The sequence below is a fragment of the Apis cerana genome, linkage group LG13 (assembly GCF_029169275.1).
Source record: "Apis cerana isolate GH-2021 linkage group LG13, AcerK_1.0, whole genome shotgun sequence".
In the NCBI taxonomy this organism is placed as follows: Eukaryota; Metazoa; Arthropoda; class Insecta; order Hymenoptera; family Apidae; genus Apis; species Apis cerana.
The window spans coordinates 4566688-4591003 of NC_083864.1; the positions used below are offsets into that span (position 1 = coordinate 4566688).

The 24316-nt window shown below is 32.5% G+C and overlaps 3 protein-coding genes across 4 annotated transcripts; 2 read left to right on the plus strand and 1 right to left on the minus strand.

Moving 5' to 3' along the window:
• Window positions 1–1427: 1427 nt before the first annotated feature.
• LOC107993391 (balbiani ring protein 3-like) lies at window positions 1428–4318 on the minus strand. Its single transcript, XM_028664598.2, has 2 exons — window positions 4169–4318; window positions 1428–4001 (listed from the first exon to the last, which is right to left on the minus strand). The coding sequence occupies exons 1-2, from the start codon at window positions 4173–4175 to the stop codon at window positions 1954–1956; spliced, it is 2055 nt and encodes a 684-aa protein (XP_028520399.2). The 5' UTR covers window positions 4176–4318; the 3' UTR covers window positions 1428–1953.
• A 1096-nt stretch (window positions 4319–5414) lies between these two features.
• Window positions 5415–17390, plus strand: LOC107993412 (F-box/LRR-repeat protein 20). Of its 2 annotated transcripts, XM_017049811.3 has the most exons (9): window positions 5415–5586; window positions 8910–9140; window positions 9358–9425; window positions 9680–9809; window positions 10054–10515; window positions 10840–11031; window positions 11124–11225; window positions 11317–11532; window positions 11681–17390. In XM_017049811.3, the coding sequence occupies exons 1-9, from the start codon at window positions 5557–5559 to the stop codon at window positions 11786–11788; spliced, it is 1539 nt and encodes a 512-aa protein (XP_016905300.1). In that variant the 5' UTR covers window positions 5415–5556; the 3' UTR covers window positions 11789–17390. The 2 variants fall into 2 exon arrangements, with proteins under 2 accessions (XP_016905300.1, XP_016905301.1); XM_017049812.3 differs by lacking the exon at window positions 8910–9140 and having other exon boundaries at window positions 5425–5586.
• A 734-nt stretch (window positions 17391–18124) lies between these two features.
• Window positions 18125–22423, plus strand: LOC107993390 (pre-mRNA-splicing factor ATP-dependent RNA helicase DHX16). The gene is made up of 11 exons (XM_062083688.1): window positions 18125–18647; window positions 18732–18900; window positions 18984–19225; window positions 19302–19498; window positions 19589–19884; window positions 20022–20326; window positions 20448–20605; window positions 20690–20963; window positions 21032–21573; window positions 21699–21875; window positions 22045–22423. The coding sequence occupies exons 1-11, from the start codon at window positions 18485–18487 to the stop codon at window positions 22174–22176; spliced, it is 2655 nt and encodes an 884-aa protein (XP_061939672.1). The 5' UTR covers window positions 18125–18484; the 3' UTR covers window positions 22177–22423.
• The last annotated feature ends 1893 nt before the right edge of the window (window positions 22424–24316 follow it).

A 24316-nucleotide genomic window follows, 5' to 3' on the forward strand; every position in this document is an offset into this window, starting at 1 on the left:
CTTAGTCGAATTGATCGATAAATGCATAAACCAGACTTATAGTAATGATTTTTTACATAAAGGAATTGTGTGGAATCTTAAAATAACAACTCGTAATTTTAAAATCATTTTTAATTAAAATTTTTTAAATTTAAAATTAAAAAAATTATCATTATATTTCAGTATATATACTCCACGATTTAATATTATTTCTATCGTAATTTATTTGTTTTGATAGTGATATATCAATTAATAAATAAATTTTTTGATTAAAAATATATATATATATATAAAAAAAAATTAAATGTAATATTCTGTTTCGATAAAATTTATGGTTCATTTAAAAAAAAATATATTGATTAAAAATAAGAAGAAAATAAAAGATGTATCTAAAGTCGGACAGAAAAGATCTAAAAGTATTTATTTCTTTCAAATAATTTTATCTATTTTTTTCATTTATGAGATTTTGTAAATTCCACAATTTGATTTTAATAAAATTGAACCAAGATAGTAATAAGAATAGTATTGTTCAGATTAAGAAACATAAAAACAGTACAGATAACGCGTCCCCTATGTGATTTAATCCAAATTCATATTGATAAAACAATAAATTTTTCATTGATTTCGAAATATACTTCAAAGAAAAGATTATCGTATTATGACGATAAAGAGTTCACTGTAGTAATCGATAAAATTAGATTTAAAATTAGATTTTTTTCTAATCAAATCTAAACATTATACTTTGTTTGAGAATTTCGATATCGGTTTTTTTATCGATCTTTTATTTCATATTTTTATTGTATATTTTTTTATTCATACAATTCATAAGTTTACATACATTAATATGAATGATACGAAATTGTAAAATATAGCTTTAATTCATAATGAATAAAAAACTGAAAAATTTTGAAAAATTCCGATATAGTTTTTTGTGTATCATCGTAATAATAATAGAAAAAATATAATGATTCACAAATTTTTTATGCAAATTTAATAGATTAATATTTATTTCAACAATCAATGAAGAATCGTTCAATATTTAATTTCAATTTGTTTGATTAGAAACATTTCTAATAATTTCATTCAAACATTCAACAAATATAAAATTTCTTTAGAATTTCATAATAATTTAAATTTTATAATAATTATTTCCAAAATTGATTAAATCCAACAAATTAATAAATTATTCATAACAGAATTTAAATTTTCCACATTAATACATATATTTACATATATGTATAAATATTAATTAAATAATACCAATAAATGACATAATTTCAAATAATTTTCTACATTTTAAATATATTATTAATTTTGTTATTAATATTCATTACATAATTAAATAAAATATAATTATATTCAAGAAATAATTTACTAAATATATATTCTAACCTAGTTCATTCTGTAAATAATGCATTCTAAAAATCTGTTGATAAATAAAAAATACCTTTGACGTGATTTTTTTTTTATTCTTTCTAATTACAATTGAAAATCTACATTTGTTTTCTTATTCATTGTAATATGTTCTGATATAAAGAATGCAACATTATATACAATTTTAATGATGCAAGAGATGTAAGAGAAAGTAGAATTGAATTGCGGACCAATGTATCCCTCGACTTTTATATCGTTTCAATAATTCATAATAACAAGAATCGATTTCTATTTCGTGTTTGAAGTACATGGTCGAAATATAATCCTTTGTCACATTTTTTTAAATATTTCGTTCCATTATGACACGCATAATATTACAATATAATTACCTTCACGAGTTAAATTTTTGTCCTTATCATTACATTCGAATAATTTGCGATAAATTTTGTATATTCTCAGGTCAATCTTCTCCCCTCATTATCATAGTAGAGATTTTTTGGGACACGTGCTTCTTCCCGTTCCATTTTCACATTTATAACATTGCATGCAATTACGAAGCTTTGGATATATGGAATTATAAAGTATACAGGTTCTATTGCATTATGGTTTTGATTTCAATTTTGCATCATGATAACAGTGGGCTTGATCAATATTAACACAAATTTCTTTTTCGTAATCGAAGTATTTTCCTTCCTCGCAATTTTCACGGTATTTCATTCCATTTCTGCACACGAAATATTTATTACAGTGACATTTATGAGGAAGATTATCTCCCTCAGAACTGGAATCGCACGGAAAAGGATCGCACGTCAAATTCGCCACGTTTTCTGGCCAGTCGCATGTTTGATTCTTTGGATTGTAGATCTTCCTCTTAGGGCACTTAACGATATAGGGATATCCATTTTCGCATACGCAATACTTGTCACAATCTTTATGAAGCAAATATTCCGTGGAATAAAACGACGAGCAAGTACCAATACAATCAACTTGGTCAACTTTGTCAGGGCACTTCCCTTCTTTACATATTTTTCTCTTCCGATCAAAGTATTGTCCTTGCGGACATATCTGAAGCACTTCGTATCCGTTTATGCATTCGTAATATTGATTGCATTGACATTCGTGAGAACGTTTCTCTCCCTCTTTACACCTCTCGCAATTCACATTTTTCGGAAAATTACAAATCTGATTCACACTGTCGTAATGAAGGCCTTCGGGGCATGCCTTTGAAACTTTTTTATCATTTTCACATTGATAATACAGGGAACAATTGCGAGGATCAGGAAATCGGGTAATACAATTGTTGCAACCATTGGGACATTCCATGCATTCGGAAGGTTGCTGCGGCCTAGTAGTAGTAGTAGTAGTAGTAGAAGTAGTGGTAGTAGTAGTAGGGATAGATGTTGGCCAATTCTTACATTTTACATTCCAGGGTAAGTCACACGATTCGATTAAATCGTTGAAGTAGTGCCCTTCTAGACACGATTGCAGACGTTTGTAACCATTATTGCATTCGTAATACAAGGAACAATTTGTTTCATGAGGTATGCGAGCATGACCAGTTGGTGGACAATCAGAATTTGCGAGTGTAAAATAGTAATTGAATTTTTTTTGGTTTTTACATTTGGCACGATACGGATAATCGCAAATTTCTCGAATGTAATCGTAAATCAGACCGTTCGGACACGTTTCACGGAACAATTGTCCATCCTTGCACTCGTAATACACGGCACAAGAGCATTCATGCGGAAATTTCGCAGCTTTCTCCTCCGATCCCTTCGGCGGACATTTTCGACTAGTCTCAACTTGCTCGATCGCGTTAGGTGTAGTAGTCTTCTTTGGTTTCAACGATTTCGAAGAGCACATGCTACTCGGTGGCCAAGTGCACATGGAACTTTCCTCGTTATAAGACAATCCAAAGTTGCAAACTTTCTTGCTTTTCACCCCATCCTTGCACACGTAATACGAACTGCAATCGGTCTTGTCGGCCATATATGTGATACCGATCGCAGGACAATCATTGACAGTCGTCGCGTTGCATCCCAGTTTTTGAGATAAAACGCATTTCATACTTTCAACATCGAAATCTTCACCTTTCTGGCAATGTCTTTCGACGTATTTTCCATCGATGCATTCGTAATATAGAGATTGACATTTGCATTCGTGGGGCAAGAATACAGGATCAAATTTACCATTGGGGCATACGTTCTTATAAACGTTACACGTCGCCTTCTCCTTAGCCACACATTTCATAGCTTTAGAATCGAACAGCTCTCCTTCTTTGCACGAATTTTCAACTTTTTCACCGTTCGTGCATACGTAATATAAACTGCAATTGTAAGGATGGGGCTGTACGTAACCATCGGTAAAATAATCGAATGTTTGGGATACGCATTTTGATTTCCATGGTGAAACGCAAGATTTAGATTCAGCGTCAAAATGTTTCCTATGGCCTGGGATAAATGCTGGACAATCCATAGATTGTCTTTGTCCGTTAAAGCACTTGTAATATTTGGTACAATCGTGTTCATGAGCGAGCAATGTGATTTCGTTCAAAGAATTTGGACATTCCGTTGAAATTTCGTACGTTTTTGCAGAAGCAAGACTTGTTACTGCGACAAAAATGACAATTGCGACTGCTATCAATAATTCTGAAATTTAGAAAAATATATTATTTTGATTTTATTTGATTTTATCTTGATTTTATTCATGAATTATTCGTTAGACTTATTATGATTTTTTGATAATTATTTCTCAATTATCGCTATTATTTACTTTTCTAAACTTTAAAAAAATAATCACAGATCAAATTACTCACTTGTCATTGTAAAAAAGATAATTCTTATGATTGAAAAACAAATAATCTCTCTAACGTTGCTTTTTTAAAAAAGACTGACAAATTAAAGATAAAAACTGACTTTTATACTCAATGAAATGTTATCATCATTAAGATACTAACTTTCTCCGTTCGATATTTTAATCTGTTTGATTTAAGCAATCGATATACGCTCATCGTAATCATGCCCTCGTATTCAGGATTACATTTTAGATTATTTTTAATTAATTTTTTTTAATCATTTTTATTATTCATATTTCAAAAAATTGATCCTGAATATTATGTGTAATCTATTTGTGTGTGTGTGTGTGTGTGTGTGTGTGTGGTTTGAATATTAATAATTTTTTGCAATTCGAGAGAATTGTAATTGATAATGAAAATTTGAAAAATATCGAGAAATATTATTATAATTTCTGTGATATGAAGAAAAAAAAATATAAGTTTCCTCAAAGATTTAAAAGATTGAGAAGAATGGCTAATAATAGATGTAAAATATATTTCTAATAAATAAAGTTATATATTGGAAAATAAAATCATGACGCAATTTAATCGCAAAATATTTTCCTTAATAAAAAAGAAAAAAACATTATTCATTGTAACCATTTTCTATTTATTTAAATATATTTTCTATTTTTTTTTCTTAATTTGCGAAATTGTTTTTTTAATAATATTTGATCAAAGAATAAATTATACTTAAATAAAAGATAAATATATTATAAATATATTATTTGTCTTAAAACTTTTTTTTTTATATATATTTTTTATAGTTAGTTTTATATATAGAAAAGAATAGAATCAAATTAGAACAAATCCCAATTCTATTTTTTTCGTTCGAAGGCATATGTCCGACTATGATAAAGTTACTCTACTGATGCGCAACAGATGATTATCATTGCAATATAATCTCTATTATGAATCCAATTATTTGTGAAGTTATCAATGGTCGATAAAAACATATTCGATATTTGAAACATAACAATGGTCGATCATGTAGTTGCACGGATAATATGTTTCACGAATGCAACGCTAGTGTCTCTGACATCGCTACATCAGTGGTACATGTCTTCGTCGCGCTCTCTCAAAAATAACGATCCAATAAGAAGCGTGTAAACAATGGTTGGAAGGCATGTGATTGGCGGTGTTGTCGCCAAGTCAGGTCAGAGCAGCCAATCGGGATAGATAAATTTCGATCTAGCGGAAGATGCATTGGTCGTCCTTTCCCCCCACCAGTGACGGCGGCTCGGCTCATATTCAGTAGACTCGGCCATTTCTCTCGCGAAGCGTAGTTATTTGCTCGGCCGCGACATTTTTTTTCCGTAAAACCGTGCGGGTATTCCCGTAAGCTTTGCAAAATAACGCGACGCAAAAGGATGATACACTCCGGGCGCACCAGGCTCGAGGTAAGTCAATGCATCGTTTGACAGTAAACGAGTTTGCTATGAAACGCGCGTCAAAGTCACTACGGGGGGGTCGTGCGTGTGTCCAATGTTGTCATTGCCGAGGCGAACAGCTGATCCGCTCCCCTGGCCTCCGCAATGCTTGGCAACATTTTCTCGCTCGGTTCTCGATCTTCTGCCATGACGACGAACTGCGAAAGTCAATAGTGAACAGTACATTTCGATGATGCGTCGTTCGTGAAGAGTTAAAGGAGTTCTTACTTTTAGATCGCTACCATTTCGCGTATATCTCCCTTCTCGCTCTCCTTCCTTCTATTTGCCTCTCTATCATGTTCTTACTCTTTCTCTTTCTGTGTCTTTATTTCTGTCTCTTTTTCTCTCTCTCATTTACCGTCTCTGTTTCTCTGATCGACCAACCAACAACCAGGCAACTCCATCCTTTGTTCTTCTTTCTTTTTGTACCTTGATGCGTTCCCTTTCAGTTTCTTCGTCTTCAACTTCGTTAAGCTCATCGACAGCATCGCCGTTACTTTTATCGCAGATCATCCTAATTATGTATTACATATAACAGTATATTCGAATAATGTTTCTCACATTTTGTGTATTATCTTTTTTGTTTGTTTCATTGCTATCGTCGTCATTTTTATCGAAAATGCCGCTATTCTGGTAATTAATATAATTATTTTGATCTATCTACGATAGTTGCATTGTATACAAACTTGAGGAATATCGTTGTTGTCAACGAGGTCTATCCCCTCCCCTCCATTCCCCTCTCCCTCTTCCCTTCCCTTCCCTTCCTTTCCTCTCTCTCTCTCTCTCTCTCTTTCTGTTTTCCCCTTCTTCCGCTTTCTCACTTTAACTTATCTATTTGTACCTGTCTCTCTCATACCCTGTTTCTCTTTTCTTTGTCTTATTTCATTTCTATGTTTCTGTCTCTTTTTCTCTCTCTACATTGTATCCTTCTTACTCATTCGACGATCGTTACGCGTTATTAGAATGTCAATGAGCATTGTCCTTCTCATCGGTCAAACAGTCGAACAGTTGAACGGTTGTCATGAAAAATCGACTCTTTTCGAATTCATGCTCTTTATCTTGTCTCTCTTCTCTTGTTTCTTTGTCATTTTCCGTCTCCCCACTTCTCTTTTACACATCCCTTCCACCCTTCCATTTCTTCCTCTCCTACCCTTCTCCTACCCATCTGTACAACGTCTCATTTATGTGGGTGCTTCTACGCTCACTGATCCTTGTTTCGCATTGAAGTTCCGCGGATCGACGAATTGAATTCGTATCGTCTTTATCATCTTTTATGTCATCGCTCATCTTTCATCTCGCAGAAAATAGTCATCACATATATAATTGCTCGATTGTTGCAAAAGCGCTGTTTTCAATCTTGTTGATTTGGAGGGAAACTGGTGGTCCAGTATTATATCTAGCTGGCAAACGTGACTCGTATGTAAACAAAAACGGCGCGCGTTGCGAATCAGAGATGATATGCGTTTTTTTCATAATCCTGACCGCATTTTTCTATTTAACAATTCATCCATAATATTTTTCTCGTAATAAATTTATAGAAATTTTTTTTTTTTTTTTTAATATCTATCACATTCAATTTTAACAATTTGAAACATATATACGTTATGAATTCGATAATAAATTTGAAAAATTTTAATATCATTATATCTAATACTCTTAAGATTTGATTAAGTATTTCGCATTTAGATAATAAACATGCGTCGTTATTAAATCGCACGTTATTATGCGTACTATTTGACGCAATGATCGTGTTAATTGCATCGATCTCGCCGTAGAGCATGAGAAATCGTTATAAATTCATCGACCCCTAATGCATTTCGTGCTCGACTTTCTCTCGAAAACGGGAATAAGCATCACCAGAAGAAACATTGTTTCGTTTCATTAAAAAGAGATATTTATCCATATAAAAGTAGGAAGAATAATGCGATCGTACATGTAAACACCGCGATAATCGATACGATGTTCATATCAGATTACGCAATGTATATTTCTCAACGAAAAAATGATTTCGGAAGAGAATTTCATTGGACAAAGCGAATAATTTTATATATAAATTATCGATTGAATGATCGATCGAATTTTTATAACGGCGGTCGATACGATCATTTTGAAATTTTTAGATATGTTTTCACGTAGTTGGAACGCTGATCGAAAATGAGTTGTGTGCGAAGAAAAACCATTGAAAGTAAGTTCGTTAAATAAATCTCAACATCTTTGTTTAATCGGGGTGCTCAGACGAGTTCGATGACCTGCTTTGCAAGGTCATTGAAGGTCATGTGTAGAAGTGATATGGTAGGTGATCGAACTTCAAAGTATTCTCGTTGTTGCACGATATTTATATAAACTGGCACGAACATAAAGTAGACTAAAATTTCAGGTATACCTCGTTTTTATATATCTTCCATTGCACGACGAAAAAATTGTCTTTTTCAAATTTAATTATTTATTATATTTTGCATCGGTCGAAAACTTTGAAAAATCGCGCGTTTTTCCGCTTCTTTTGATTTTTGATGATTTTATAAAATGCAGAATTCTGTTTTTGAATTTTTTGATGGCATCATCGATGAACGCAAAAAATATTGAGTACGATTTCGCGAATCCATTGAAAATTCGATAATCATTTCTGTAATTTATCGAGCACATTGACGAGAGAAACCAGTGAAATTGCATCGGATAACTGTTACACTATCTTCGATCATTGGGATCGATTTTCCTTCGCTTCATCCCTCGATATTGCTTTCTGGAACGTTAAACGAAGTTATCAAGTCAAGAGTGTATCCGTTCTTGAATCGAAAAGGATTCCCATTTAGCCAATCGAGGTTACTTTTTTTTTTTATTCATATTAATAAAAACTGCAAGACACTATTTATAGAGAAATCGATAGACTGATCGCGTTGATTTCACGAATGTTCCGTCTTTCGAGATATACTATCATGGAAATCGGAATAAAGACAATATTTTTAACTCGCGTTTCTGTGCAATTAACTATTTATTAACCATGGCTGGAAAATCGATCAACCAACGGTTCATTGCACTACTCCGATTTATACTTCGGCGAAACCGTTGAGATATTATTTAAGAGAATGGAATTGTAAAAAATTTTAATATAGAAAAAGGAAAAAAGTTTTAAAGAAGAAAAAAAAGAAGATATATATATATTTCTTTTTTTTTTTTTTTTTACAAAAAGACTTTTAAACGTAATAGATTCACAATCATAATCGTAGATTTTTATTATGGTCTATGGTAAAGAGTTTTCGCACATTCGTGACCGATGATGATGATCGTTTTTCTAGAAAAAAGTAAGTCGCGTGGGCGTGGGAGGAGGGGGCCAGGTTGGGCAAGGGGTACAAGCGGTCGAAGATTCCGGTGCAAGCGGTCAATGGTGGAGACAACAGCATCCATCGTATCATCATCATCATCATCACCAACATCATCACCATTATCATCATCAGGCCGGTTATTATACGTCGCAATCGCTCTCTCACAACAACCCTGTCACGACCATGAAGCAGTCTTATATGCAGGTTGGTCAACTTGTAATGTCACGCATGTCACTTTGTTCTCGCTTCGCGTTATCATCGGCTAAGCGCTCTTGCCCTTCGAACACCATAATCGTGTTCGCGTAACGGCAAACTGGACAGCTTGTCTGATCTTTTATTAGATTTCCGACATATACAATCTTTGTCTCTTTTTTGGAACGAATTCATCCGGGTTTGTTTCTTTTTTTTTTTTTGGTTACAGCTAACGTGGGTGTTTCACGACGACGAGGCGCAGATTAATAAGAAACTGCCAAAAGAATTACTGCTTAGGTATCGTAATATGTATATACTTACTCTGTTTTCGATTTTTCCGCAAAATATTTTAATCGATCTATTTTGCTTTACCCTCTTCTTTTTGTCGCTTCAATTTCTTTTCTCCTTTTATTTATTTATTTATTTATTTATTTATTTATTTATTTTTTGTTACTATTAGTTTTTCTCTTCTGATGGTGGTCTTGACGTGTGTCTTTTTTTTCGAAAAGAACGGTAAAACGAGTAACACATAATTGTCATACTATTGACAGAATCTTCTCGTATCTCGACGTGGTATCACTATGCCGGTGCGCGCAAGTAAGCAAAGCTTGGAACGTGTTGGCGCTCGACGGATCCAATTGGCAAAGAATCGATCTCTTCGATTTCCAACGAGACGTGGAGGTAAATCGAATTTTTGACGTTTTGCTTACCATTTTTCTTCGAGCTCTATCCATCCCTCGAATTCAAACATACTCGATTTTATTCGCCAATTATCTCTAAGAATCTAGACATTAGAGAGATTTAAGAATAATATTTCTATTATGGTAAGCAACGCGTCATTCGCGCAAAAAAAAAAAAAAAAATCATTCTCGCGTATCGCTCGTTTGTCGGAAGCTCTAATTGTGAAAAAATGTTCGAAACACAGGAATCAGTTATAGTAAATATATCGAGACGATGCGGTGGGTTTTTAAGGCAGCTCTCTCTCAGGGGATGTCAGAGCATTGGGAACAATTCAATGCTTACATTGGCTGAGTCGTGTACTAACATCGAGGAACTGAATCTGAGCCAATGTAAAAAGATCTCGGACGCTACCTGCGCGGCCCTAAGCTCTTATTGTCCGAAACTCCAACGACTGAACTTGGACTCGTGTCCCGAGATATCGGACATCTCCATGAAGAACCTCTCGAAAGGCTGTTCGCTTCTCACTCACATTAATCTGTCCTGGTGTGAGTTACTCACCGATAACGGAGTGGAAGCACTGGTGAGAGGTTGCAGACAACTACGTAGCTTTCTATGCAAAGGATGCCGTCAGTTAACGGACAGAGGTGTCACATGTTTGGCTCGTTATTGCACCAATTTGGAGGCGATCAATTTACACGAATGCAGGGTACTTGCAAATATCAATTAACATGATTCCACTATTCGTATGATTTGCCCAGCGAACCTTCGAACTTCAGAATATTTTGTCCAATTCTCGATCTGATTGATCGTAAGTTCACCGCGATACGGGCAAGTATACGAGTGCAAAGATTATGGGTTTAGCGTCGTAAAGAACGTATGCAATTTCTCGTACGATGGATTCATATAGTTTTTTAATCGTTAGAACAAATTCGGTCAAATTCTTTTCCTCTTCCGATGCTGAACCTGACATATTAGTTATGTAACTATCTTCTATCTGAGAGCGCGGTTTATGAAAACAGATTCGTTGCAGAACATAACAGACGATGCGGTCAGAGAACTCAGCGAACAATGTCCAAGATTGCATTACGTTTGCCTATCGAATTGTCCAAATCTAACGGATGCGTCTCTGGTCACGTTAGCGCAACATTGTCCACTCCTTAGCGTGCTCGAATGCGTGGCTTGCACTCATTTCACCGATGCAGGCTTTCAAGCTCTTGCAAAAGTGAGTTGATCGTTTGTAAAATTGTAAAATCTGTTGTAATCTAAAACGTATAAGTAATGTTTAATCAACGATACATTTCTTTCGTCTTTTAGAATTGCAGATTATTGGAAAAGATGGACCTGGAAGAGTGCCTTTTAATAACGGATGCCACCCTCATTCATTTATCTATGGGCTGTCCCAGATTGGAAAAATTGGTAAGAAAATTTATGATTATCTGACAATAGAAGTACGTCTCTTGTCAACGAAGAAATTCATCCTTCGAATTCGATAACTTTCTGAACGCAGAGTTTGTCTCACTGTGAACTGATCACCGACGAGGGCATTCGACAATTGGCCCTTTCGCCGTGCGCAGCGGAGCATCTAGCCGTGTTGGAACTGGACAATTGTCCCCTTATCACAGATGCTAGCCTCGATCACCTTCTACAGGCCTGCCATAATCTCGAGCGCATCGAACTATACGATTGTCAACTAATCACCAGAGCTGGCATACGTAGACTCAGAGTATCGTATCATAACGTCATTTCTTCTTTCATTATCTATCTATCTATTCTGATAAAATGAAAAATGCTGCGAACCAAGATCTAAAGATCTAAATCAATTTCGTTCCAATTCTCTTTAACGAACCATCCGTTTGTTCGTTTCATTTCAGACACATTTGCCGAACATTAAAGTTCATGCGTACTTCGCGCCAGTGACACCACCTCCAAGCGCGGGGGCATCTCGGCAGCGATACTGCCGATGCTGCGTCATTCTGTGATTCGCATAAAAATGACTCTGATGCAAATCGTCCGATGTACCACACTACCGGTGGACTTTTAATTTCGATAGTCGCCGATTCACGGCGATCGTGGGACCTTCTCTCTTCCGGCTACCAGACCGAGACTCTGGTCGCCTGTCATCAACAGTGAGAATAAGCCTCGTCGTGAATGGAATCGCGAAACCTTCGATAGATATACCAATTCGATTCGCAACACACGCAACGAGTACAAAAGAACAGTACGTCATCTATATATATATATATATATGTATGTATATATGTATGTATATATGTATATATATACATATATATATATACACACATATATATATACACACATACACAAAATCACCAGCTGTTGCTGCAATTGTTACTAATGTGTCGCTGCTACTACCGCTCACTAACTGTTTCTATCACCGGTGTCGCGGTCTACAGTGATATCGTTTTTAGAACTCTATTCATTTCTTTTATAGTACGTGCTTTGCTAATTATCGTCGTCGTTTCGTCACGAATGTAAATGATCGTTCAACGAAAAGGAAAGAAATTTTCGAGTTCCGATCGTTTCATTTCCGATCACATCGATTTCTTTAAAAAAAAAAAATAAATAACGATGAAAAGATACGGGACGACGAATATTAAGATTAACGGAAAAGAAAATGGTGAAAAAAAAGATGACGATGCGCGCGATAAGTTGCGGGCATTTCGTTCTTTTTTTATTTTTTATTATTATTTTTTTCTTTCTTTCTTTCTTTTTCATCTAAGCGACACAGTCCGCTCGTATGCGGGCTAACACACGATCGTACGTATCGATCGCGAGCCTGAAATTTTCGCGGTTGGATGTTCCACGTGAAACAAACCAATAGGCACGTATACATACGTATATGTATGTATTATATATATACATATATACATATATTTTTTTAGTACGACGCATTCTCTCTTCTGCTAAATGTAAACGTTAATCGTCAAAGAAAAGGAAAAAAAAAAAACGCGCAATCCGTTCCGGATGGTAAATCGCAAACAACATGCGTCCAGTGATCATACTTTTCTCGAATTCAGAAAGGATTAATAATTAAAAGAAAAAAGAAAGAAAGGAAACCGTCGTCGCGTTGAACGTGTTTCAAGCTACGTATAAAGGTCGTGCTATTATTCTAGGCATTCAATTTCTATCGTGTGTGTGTATATGTGCGCGCGCTCGCGTGTGTGTGCACGCACGTGTGTGTGTATGTGTGTGCGTGTATGTGTGTCTGTGCGTGTGTGTATTTCTGTAGCAGTTTCTCAAACGAACACTGCCTATTATAATGTTATTGATAGAAAAAAAAAAAAAAAGAATTTTCGATGGAGAGAAAATGTGGTTAAAAAAAAAAGAAAAGAAAAGAAAAAGAAAAAATAGTATAAATGAAAAAAAAAGAATTGAAAAAAAAGGAGAGAGACAGAAAGAAAAGGGAAGAAGGTAGATAAGAGAGTCGTAGAGGTGATTGCAGATTTTTTTGAATCTCATCGCAAAATCGTAGAACAATTATACCCGATCTTCATTTCGATATTAATTGTTCGATACTAATTGTTCGTGAAAAATGAACGATATACGGGAAGTTTGAAAAACATATTTCCCTCTTCTCGTCTATTAAACGAATATCACGATCTCAGATGCGCGATTGATCAAACCGCGATACCTATATAATTATTTTTCTTTTTTATGCGAGACGCGCGTATACATTGCGAGCAACATAACGAGTACGGAAATGAAAAATTCAACGCGGTTGTTGACTTCTCTTTTTTCTAGGAGAAAGTCAAAAGGTAAAATAACGAAGAGAATGAAAAGAATAATGAAGAAAAAGAAAAAGAAAGGAGAGAAAAAGAGACAAAAATGATAGTTCGTTGTATTTGAAGCTCCCATTTAATTGCTGTTTGATGATGCATTTTACGAGGACTCGCGAATATTGGTGGATAGATGGACAATTGACTGTGTTCGCGGATCACGTTTATCGAGTCTCAAACTATATTATATTCTATCTTCCAACGACCCAGACATCCATATCATACATCTTTTTTTCTTTCTTCTTGTTTTTGTTTTAATTTTTTTTTTTTTTTCTCTTTCTCTCATATTGTAATTCGTCATGGATTAGGAGAGCACAGACTGATAAAACGATTTAAAGCGTTGATACGTTAAATAATCGATTTATTTGGTCCCAGTGATCGATTTACTGGCCAATTCTTACTTTTTAAGTCTAGGTTTATGATATGGTGGCAATACGAAAACCGTGAACGTATATAAGTCTGTGGCTTACGTTGTAGATGAGCCAATACGAAGAAATTTGTTTGTTCCTTGATTTTTAGACTGCGGATATATATATATAATATATACAAAAAAAAAAAAAAAAAAGAAAAGAAAGAAAGAAGAAGAAGTTAATTTCGAAATCGAATAAAATAAGGGAAAAAAGAAAACAGTGATACATAAAATGTATCATAATCTGTCTATTTCCATTTGTAAAAAAAAAAAGAAAAAAAAAAGAATTAAAATTTGACACGATGTTCAATCGTTTGGAAGTCTGGATCCCAGGATGACAAAGCGTATTATATGTATTAAAATCAATGAAAGAAATTCCTATCAATCACTCGCATATACAAGAAGAAACAAAGAGTTAGAATTTTCAAGACAAAGTTCTTATATTCTTATTCGAATTTGATAATGGATGTTTTAAACATCCAAAAACATCGCGTTGATGCGAGAACACCATCCACCTGTATTTTTTTTTTTTTTTGCAATAGCTGGGATAACCAACGACGAAGAAATTTTATGTGTCATCTGGAATGCTCGATGAATAGAAATAAAAAACGTTTATGAAAAAAAAAATAATAATAATAATTATGACGGTCCATCCCGAAGTGCAATAGAGTCCATATGTACTCCGTTTCTCTCCTTCTCGTTATTTTGATGAATTTCAAGGAACCAGCCATGTAATGTACGTAATTCGCGTGTCGTTGCGTCGAGTAAAACATAGATTGTTAATCCTTGCTAGGATATAAGAACGTACATCGCGTATATATTTAATATATAGCGTGTAAACAGAATACCGGAATGAAGGAACTAGATATATATATACATATATATATATATATAAATACAAATGCAAATATATAAAAAATATATATATATATTAACAAAAAAAAGGAAAAAAAGCAGTAAAAAATAAATACATAGATATGATATGTTTTATACGCTGCATGTCATCCTTAGAAGGAAGTAACGTGATCGTCGTAATGTGTCGTGTCAGAGAGTTGAGTCATTTATTTTTTTCTTTTTTTTTTTTTTTTTTTTTAAACGATGCAAAGAGGGATCGGCAGATGTTTTAGAACAGATCTTAACGTGAAAAGACGTACAAACTATAACGCCATTGCATCCATCATTCGTGAAACGATTTCTAATCTTTCGCGAGTATCATTAAAAAGAAATCTTTTTATTGTTTCACGATGCTATTCCTTGAAAAATCTTTCGATTAACAAAAACAACCGTGATAAAATAAAACGTATAAACGTATGTATGACTGTCGGTTGACGCCTCGTTTGATCAAGTTCGGTTCAAATTATAAAGTCAATCTCAGTGCCTGACCCGCCACAGAATTTGTGAATTATATATGAATTACATAGTCAAAATTTCACAGTTAATTACTGTGTGGCGGAGAATATAGAAGATTTAAAAGAAATAATAATAAAACAAAACAAAGACTCTCAGACAGCTGCTAAGAATTTTTGAGAGTCTCTCTCTCTCTCTTTTTCTCTCTTTTTCTCTTCTCTCTCTCCTCTTTTCTTCTCTCTCTCTCTTTCTCTTTGGCTGAAACGAAACTTGTCGAGCGACCGACAGTCGTGCATCCATGCATAATTAGTGATATTTAGCGATGGACATTCGATATTCTGCCAATTGTAAATCAAAAAAAAAGAAGAATTTGCGATTTTAATCGATATCGAAGCGATTCCAAATTGAATTAAAAAATGGGAAACTTTTACGGTCAAAAATTTAATAGCGGAATTTTTTTCCGGAATATTTTGACGTTCTTTTATATCGTATATGAATTTCGATGCATTTTTATGATATTTTATTTTAAGTTGAAACTCGCCCGTTATGATGAGACTGTTAAGTTATTCATAGCTTTTCCACTAGACAGCATTTAATGCGAATCGAAATTATTCAACTAGTTCGGTTCAATCGAAAGGAAAAAAAAAAAATAGACGCATGTCCATCGCTGTTACACGATTCTCAATATTCTTTGGAACTCGTTCAAAGTCGTTCGTGGCAATAAAAAAAGAAAAAAAAATAGGAATGAGAATTGACAAGAATGAAAACTATCAAAATGTATAGTTTCCTAATTTTGATAATCGCTTGTAAAAATGTTATTTTTCATAAATTCGTTGATGATCGATGATCAAAATTCGTGACATGGATTCATGATCGCAATTTAATTTGATGATCGATTATTATGATCCATAGCTTCGTATATCGGCATAATTGTTAGTAAAACAAATTGTATGTCGAATAATAGAATCGAGTCCCGTTACGTCGAAATATAGACGCAAGAGCCTGTCGGAAATCCCGTTGATCGGGCGTTAGGAAATCGTGACCAATTTTCAAGAATGGAAAAATTCATTTGCTATTGAAACGAAGAATTATCGTAATGACGAATTGAAGATTTGAAAAAGAGAAGCAAACTAGATTGTAAAAAAGAAATGGAAATCGATCGCGGTGTCGTAGTCTATTGGTATAACACAGAATGTATGTCACCGTAAAAAAGAGATCGTGTCATAACGACAATTGAAAAGGAGTAAAGTGAAAAAAAGAAATGAACAGGAAGAAGAAGTTGAGCAGGAGATAAAACGAAGCTTTTAAAGCCGAGTGATCGAGCAAGTGTTTGGCTGTGCTGTAGAATAGGAAAGAGACAGAGAAAGAACGATAGAGAAAACGTGAGATTCGAGAGAAAGAATGAGAGAAAGAGAGGTGTGAACGAGAGAGATAAAGAGTTCAGATGTTAATCGAAGCTAGCGAAATTATCAAATATTATAAATTGTATATTCAAATTATGATTTTTAAATTTATTCCATTTGTGAATATTATTTCCGATTCGGAACAATATTTTGTCAAAAATAAAAAAAAAAAACTCTCGATCACGATCGAGATCTATTCGATTCATAATTGAAAAATCGAAATTTTAAAGGCAAGGACTTAACATATTAGAGTCACATAGAATCCAAGATAATTAACTCCACGATAATTATTTGATTTTTAGAAAATAAAGCGTTAATCGTGTATTCTGATGTGAAAAATAAAGAAATTGTCAGAAAGTGGAGTTAAATAATTTGGCTTCTTTCACTGATTGTCTCGTTTAATGATCTATGCATATAATGTCCTGCTAATGACGATCTTTGCTTTCAAGTAAAGTAAGAAAACGTCGCAAGTATAAATCGGGGGAAAAAAAAATTACATATACAGATTCATATACGAATACTGTAGCTGATTATAAATTGACATTTCGCTGCTTCGACAAGCTACAGTCTACCATGTATATATTTTCATTAATGTATGTATAATAAAAAAGTATATTCGAGACAACGATCTGTTTAGTGTGCGCTGTCTTGTCATTCTTTACGTGAACTATATGGTCGAAAAATCGATACGTATTTGGAATCGATCGGAACTATTCCCGGAGTTACGGAGAATATTTTTGGCTTCTAAATAATATATATATATACATATATATTATCGTAACGACGTATTTCTTCTAGAAATAAATTTTAAATGAACAAATTTCATAAGCTTTTATATTATGTAAAACGTTACCTATTTACATTCACCATTTTCAATAAATTTTCGATGTTTTCTTAATATTTTATATTGCAATTATAACTATTCCAATTCTCTATATTATAAATAAATGATAAGTAAGTATGTATCAGTGCAAACAAAAAAAGAGTATATATATATATAAATATATATATTTATAGAATACAATAAAAAATTGCTATATTCGATAATGAAAAAGTAAAAAAATAAAAAATAATGAATGATGTAATGTATTTCTTTATTCAATGAACTTGAATGTGCAATTGCATCATGTGACGTTGCATAGCAATGCATTTCATTCGTATATATAATTGAATTAATTCATCATTCAACTAGAAATAATAAATAATAATAAAACATTTAAAAAATTTGATATATCTATAATACTTTTAGAGAGAATAACATTAAATTGTATTTTATTATATAAAATTTATATTAATAAAAAAATATCGATAATTTTGATATCCATTTATAACTATCGATGCACATACAACATCTAGACGCGTCTGATGTATTATTTGTTATTGTTCAGGATTTGGATAAATTTTTTTCGTTCTTAATTATTAAATATTATATTATATTAAATAATATTAAACTCCTGAAAGCTATTTTAAAATTATTTGAAATGATTATTGATATTAAAATAAAAATATAAGAATAATATAAAAATCAGGAATCAATGATAGAAGAAAAATATTGAAGGTAAACGAAGAAAATGTTTTATCCAAAATCTGTTAGAGGACTCGTCAGTAGGGTTATTTAGACAGACTGTAGGCTGTTTTCTGTATATATATAATCAAAGCTTTTCACGTGATTCTTTGACAAAAAGTAAATATAACCTATTTTTTCATACCAAGTGCAAAATGAGTAAATACAGAAAAGAAGAATCCTCAAGTGAAAACAGCGATAGCGAAGAAGAAAGACGTAAAAAAGATATCAAAGAAAGAGATGAATTTGCTAATCGATTAAAAGCAAAAGATGAAAGTAAAATACGAAAGGTAGCTATGCCGGCTGGTTCAGGAGCAGGTGAATGATTATCATTTTATTTTCAAATAATTAAATTTATTTTTATTTATTTTTTAAAACGTGTAAATGTTATTTTTTAAACAGCGGAAGCTGCTAAAAGATTGAAAATTATGGAAACTGATATGCGAGAAAAGTTGGTACCAAAATTGCGTGTTGAATCTCGTCGGAAATATTTAGAAAAACGTAAAGATGATAAGGTGGCCGAACTAGAAGCTGATATAATTGATGATGAATATCTTTTTGAAGAAGAAATGTAATTCTTTATCTAAATTTTCAACATTATACAAGAAAGTCATACAATAATATATAGTAATTAATATATTTAATTAATTTTAGATTAACAGAACGGGAAAGGAGAGAACGGGAACATAAAAAACAATTACTCCAGTTAGCTAAAGAACATGAAAAAGCAAGAGAACTTGAAAGGGTACAACGTTATCATATGCCATTGGAAAAAGGAAAACTTGAGCCAGAATTAGAAGTACATGATAATGAACCACCACAATCTGAACAGAGTAAATGGGAGTCTGATCAAATGTCATCTGCTGTTTTTCGATTTGGTGCTAAAAACAGAAAAGGTATAATTATTTAAGGTTAATATTATATCATATAAAAATATATCACAATCATTAAATAGTTTTTTATTGTTTATAGTGCAACAAGATTATGATCTTCTTTTGGAAGATGAAGTGGAATTCATTCAAGCATTACATATGCCTGGTACTGAAAAAGATAGAAAAGCAAGTCCACCACCGCAAGTTAAGGCATTGCAGACTATACAAGAAACAAAAAAAAGTTTACCAATTTATCCTTTTAAAAATGATCTCATTCAAGCTATAAAAGATCATCAGGTATGTTACTAATACATATATTAATATTATTTAAAATAAATGCTGATAATTATAAGCTAATCAATGAATATATTATCTATTTTGATTCAGGTATTAATTATTGAAGGAGAAACAGGTTCTGGAAAAACCACGCAAATTCCACAATATTTGTATGAGGCTGGTTTCGCAGAGGATAACAAAATAATTGGCTGTACACAGCCGCGAAGAGTAGCTGCTATGTCTGTTGCGGCGAGAGTTGCTCATGAGATGTGTGTAAAATTGGGTAATGAAGTTGGTTATGCGATCCGTTTCGAGGATTGTACTTCTCATCGTACTCGTATTAAATATATGACAGATGGTACATTGCATCGTGAATTTCTCAGCGAACCGGACTTAGGTTCTTACAGGTATCAAGATTCAGAAAGGATTTATACAAATTTATTCGTTCATTTGTTAATAAATTTGATCATTAACGTTTGAATTGATCATTCAATTATTAATCAATTTCTTCCTACTTGCTTTAGCAAAACAACATTATTTTTAGTGTTATGATCATCGACGAGGCACACGAGCGTACTTTGCATACCGATATTTTATTCGGGTTGGTAAAGGATATAACAAAGTTTCGAACGGATCTGAAACTTCTAATTTCATCTGCCACGTTGGACGCAACGAAATTTAGCGAATTCTTCGATGATGCTCCGATTTTTAGGATACCCGGCCGTCGATTTCCTGTCGATATTTATTATACCAAAGCGCCAGAAGCGGATTACATTGATGCCTGTGTTGTCTCTATTCTTCAGATACATGCCACTCAACCACCTGGTGATATATTGGTGTTTCTAACAGGTATTTTTAGTATCTAATCAGTATTTAATAATTAATATTAATAATTAATAATTATAATTAATAATCTTATTAATCTCCTTCAATAATTTTAATCTTGCAATTTTTAATGAATTTCTGTTAGGTCAAGATGAAATAGAAACATGTCAGGAAATGTTGCAAGAGAGAGTGAGACGATTAGGTTCGAAATTAGGAGAATTATTGATTCTTCCTGTATATGCAAATCTTCCAAGCGATATGCAAGCAAAAATATTTCAACCTACTCCGCCAAGAGCGAGAAAGGTACGATAAATAAATTCTTATTTTTTTTTTCGTTAAACGTATTAATTTCTTTGCCTTTATTTTGATATTTTTAATTATTAATAGGTAGTTCTTGCTACAAATATAGCAGAAACATCATTAACAATAGATAACATAGTGTACGTAATAGATCCTGGATTTGCGAAGCAGAACAATTTCAACTCCCGTACGGGCATGGAAAGTTTAATGGTTGTCCCAATTAGTAAAGCTTCTGCAAATCAGAGAGCTGGAAGAGCTGGAAGAGTAGCTCCAGGAAAATGTTTCCGATTATATACAGCTTGGGCTTATCAACACGAACTTGAAGATAATACTGTACCTGAAATTCAAAGAATCAATCTTGGTAAAAACTGTTATATCATATTTTTTTTCTGTAAATTTTCTTCATCTAATTAAATTATTAAATGCTAGGCAATGCCGTGTTGACTCTGAAAGCTCTGGGAATAAATGATTTAGTCCATTTCGATTTTCTGGATCCTCCACCACACGAAACATTAGTTTTAGCTTTAGAACAACTATATGCATTGGGGGCTTTAAATCACCGTGGAGAATTAACAAAACTTGGTCGAAAAATGGCTGAATTTCCATTAGATCCTATGATGGCAAAGATGCTATTGGCCAGTGAACAGTATCGGTGCTCGGAAGAAGTAGCCACGATCGCCGCTATGTTATCAGTAAATGGAGCTATTTTCTATAGGCCTAAAGATAAGATTATCCATGCGGATACTGCTCGAAAAAATTTCCATGTACCTGGTGGCGATCATTTGACTTTATTGAATGTATACAATCAATGGCAGCAAAGTGATTTCAGTACTCATTGGTGTTATGAGAATTTCATTCAACATCGATCGATGAAAAGAGCTAGAGATGTCAGAGAACAATTAGTTGGTCTCATGCAACGAGTTGAAATGGAACTCGTATCAGGAATTACGGAAACAGTGAATATCCGAAAGGTGAGTAGAATAATAAGTATCACCATTTTTTTTCATTTTTTAAAAATTAATTTGCTTTAATTTTGAAGAATAACATAAAAAAATAAGGGAAACGAACTTAAAGAATTGAATTGATTGAATTTTAGGCTATAACATCAGGATATTTCTATCATGTAGCGCGATTATCAAAAGGAGGACATTACAAAACTGCAAAACATAATCAGACAGTTTCAATTCATCCTAATAGCTCATTATTTCAAGAGCTGCCACGTTGGTTACTCTATCATGAATTGGTTTTTACTACAAAAGAATTTATGCGACAGGTGAGTTATTGTAAAATATTTAATAATTATTTAATAATTATTTAAAATTTAATAATTTCAAAATTATTTTCTTTGCAAACAAATTTTTTTAACTAGTTTAAGATAATCATAGTTTATAGATAGATAATTTTATAATTTATCTAATGTAATATTTAATATAATTTTATAGGTAACAGAAATCGAGAGTAAGTGGCTTTTAGAAGTAGCTCCCCATTATTACAAAGCAAAAGAATTGGAGGATTCTACAAATAAAAAAATGCCAAAAGTCACAGGAAGATCGCGTCCAGATGGAACTAATTAATAGTTCAAATAATTAAATATATCTAGTTTATATAAAAATAAATTGTACAAATAACCATGACTTTTGTAACACTAGTTTTTAAGATGTATAAAATATAAGGATAAGCTATTTGTATTTTATAATGTACAAAACATAGTATATCATGCATATATTTGTAACCAATCAATTAGTTAAGAATTAAATTAATTCATGTATCTTTCTATTGTAAATATATTTTATTTTAATAAAAACATGAATGAAAAAAAAACAGTTTTCTCATTTCATTTCCTAAACCTAATTCCTTATTCTCTTAAATTTAAATAAATGTATTAAATTATATTTTCAAGAATTATCAAAATTCTTTTAATTAATTTTTTAAAACTATCGAAAATTTTTGTATATAAACAGTAAAAATGTAAATAAATATAAATGTAAATGTATATGTAAAAAATGTAAAAAATATAAAATATAAATAAAGACACTAATTTTTGTGAACAAACCGTAGTTTTTATTTATTTTCCCAGTACCAAAATTCCTAAAATTTCCCAATTTTTTGATGTCATTTCAAAGAATTGCCGAAAATCTCGATCGACCTCCTATCAACTTATATTCTCCTATTAAAAAATCAAATTTTCTGTCTAAAAGTTTTTATCTTACACTGAAGAATCATATTTAAAAGGTAAGTATAAAACAGGTAAGTTTATTATATTCTATAATTAGATTTAAGTAAAATGTTTAAAAAAATGTTTAAAAAAATGTTTACAAAAACATTTTTTTTGCTGAGAAATCATCTTTAAAAAAAGGTAAGTATATAAAGGTAAGTAAAGGTAAGTATTTCATAAATATTTGAAAATTTTTGAAAATTTAAAGAATTCTGGGCCTGGGAATTGAAATTACAAGAATGTAGCCCTTTCGAAACCATTCAATTTTTATTCCAAGCATTTTTTAATATTCTGAATAATAAGCGAGATATTCAAGAAAAAATGTTACGATCAAAATTCACTGAGGGATAGAAAAATTTTTGTCGAAAAATTCGATTTTGTATTAGGAGAACATGATACGATAGGAGGTCTTATATTTTACATTTTCTTAAATATCTCCTAAACTAATCGTTTTTCGCTATATATGGCCTAATACTTTTTTATAGAGAATACAGAGACGCATCGATTGGTGCATTAAAAAATATACGATTCCATTAAGCAAGTAAAATTGACGTTGATAACTTTTTTATGGGTCCACCCACGAAAAAACTGAGATCACCAGAATGTAGCCCTTTCGAAACCATTCAACTTTTATTCCAAGCATTTTTTAATATTCTGAATAATAAGCGAGATATTCAACAAAAAATGTTACGATAAAAATTCACTGAGGGATAGAAAAATTTTTGTCGAAAAATTCGATTTTGTATTAGGAGAACATGATACGATAGGAGGTCTTATATTTTACATTTTCTTAAATATCTCCTAAACTAATCGTTTTTCGCTATATATGGCCTAATACTTTTTTATAGAGAATACAGAGACGCATCGATTGACGCATTAAAAAATATACGATTCCATTAAGCAAATACAATTGACGTTGATAACTCTTTTATGGGTCCACCCACGAAAAAACTGAGATCACCAGAATGTAGCCCTTTCGAAACCATTCAACTTTTATTCCAAGCATTTTTTAATATTCTGAATAATAAGCGAGATATTCAAGAAAAAATGTTACGATCAAAATTCACTGAGGGATAGAAAAATTTTTGTCGAAAAATTCGATTTTGTATTAGGAGAACATGATACGATAGGAGGTCTTATATTTTACATTTTCTTAAATATCTCCTAAACTAATCGTTTTTCGCTATATATGGCCTAATACTTTTTATAGAGAATACAGAGACGCATCGATTGGTGCATTGAAAAATATACGATTCCATTAAGCAAGTACAATTGACGTTGATAACTTTTTTATGGGTCCACCCACGAAAAAACTGAGATCACCAGAATGTAGCCCTTTCGAAACCATTCAACTTTTATTCCAAGCATTTTTTAATATTCTGAATAATAAGCGAGATATTCAAGAAAAAAATGTTACGATCAAAATTCACTGAGGGATAGAAAAATTTTTGTCGAAAAATTCGATTTTGTATTAGGAGAACATGATACGATAGGAGGTC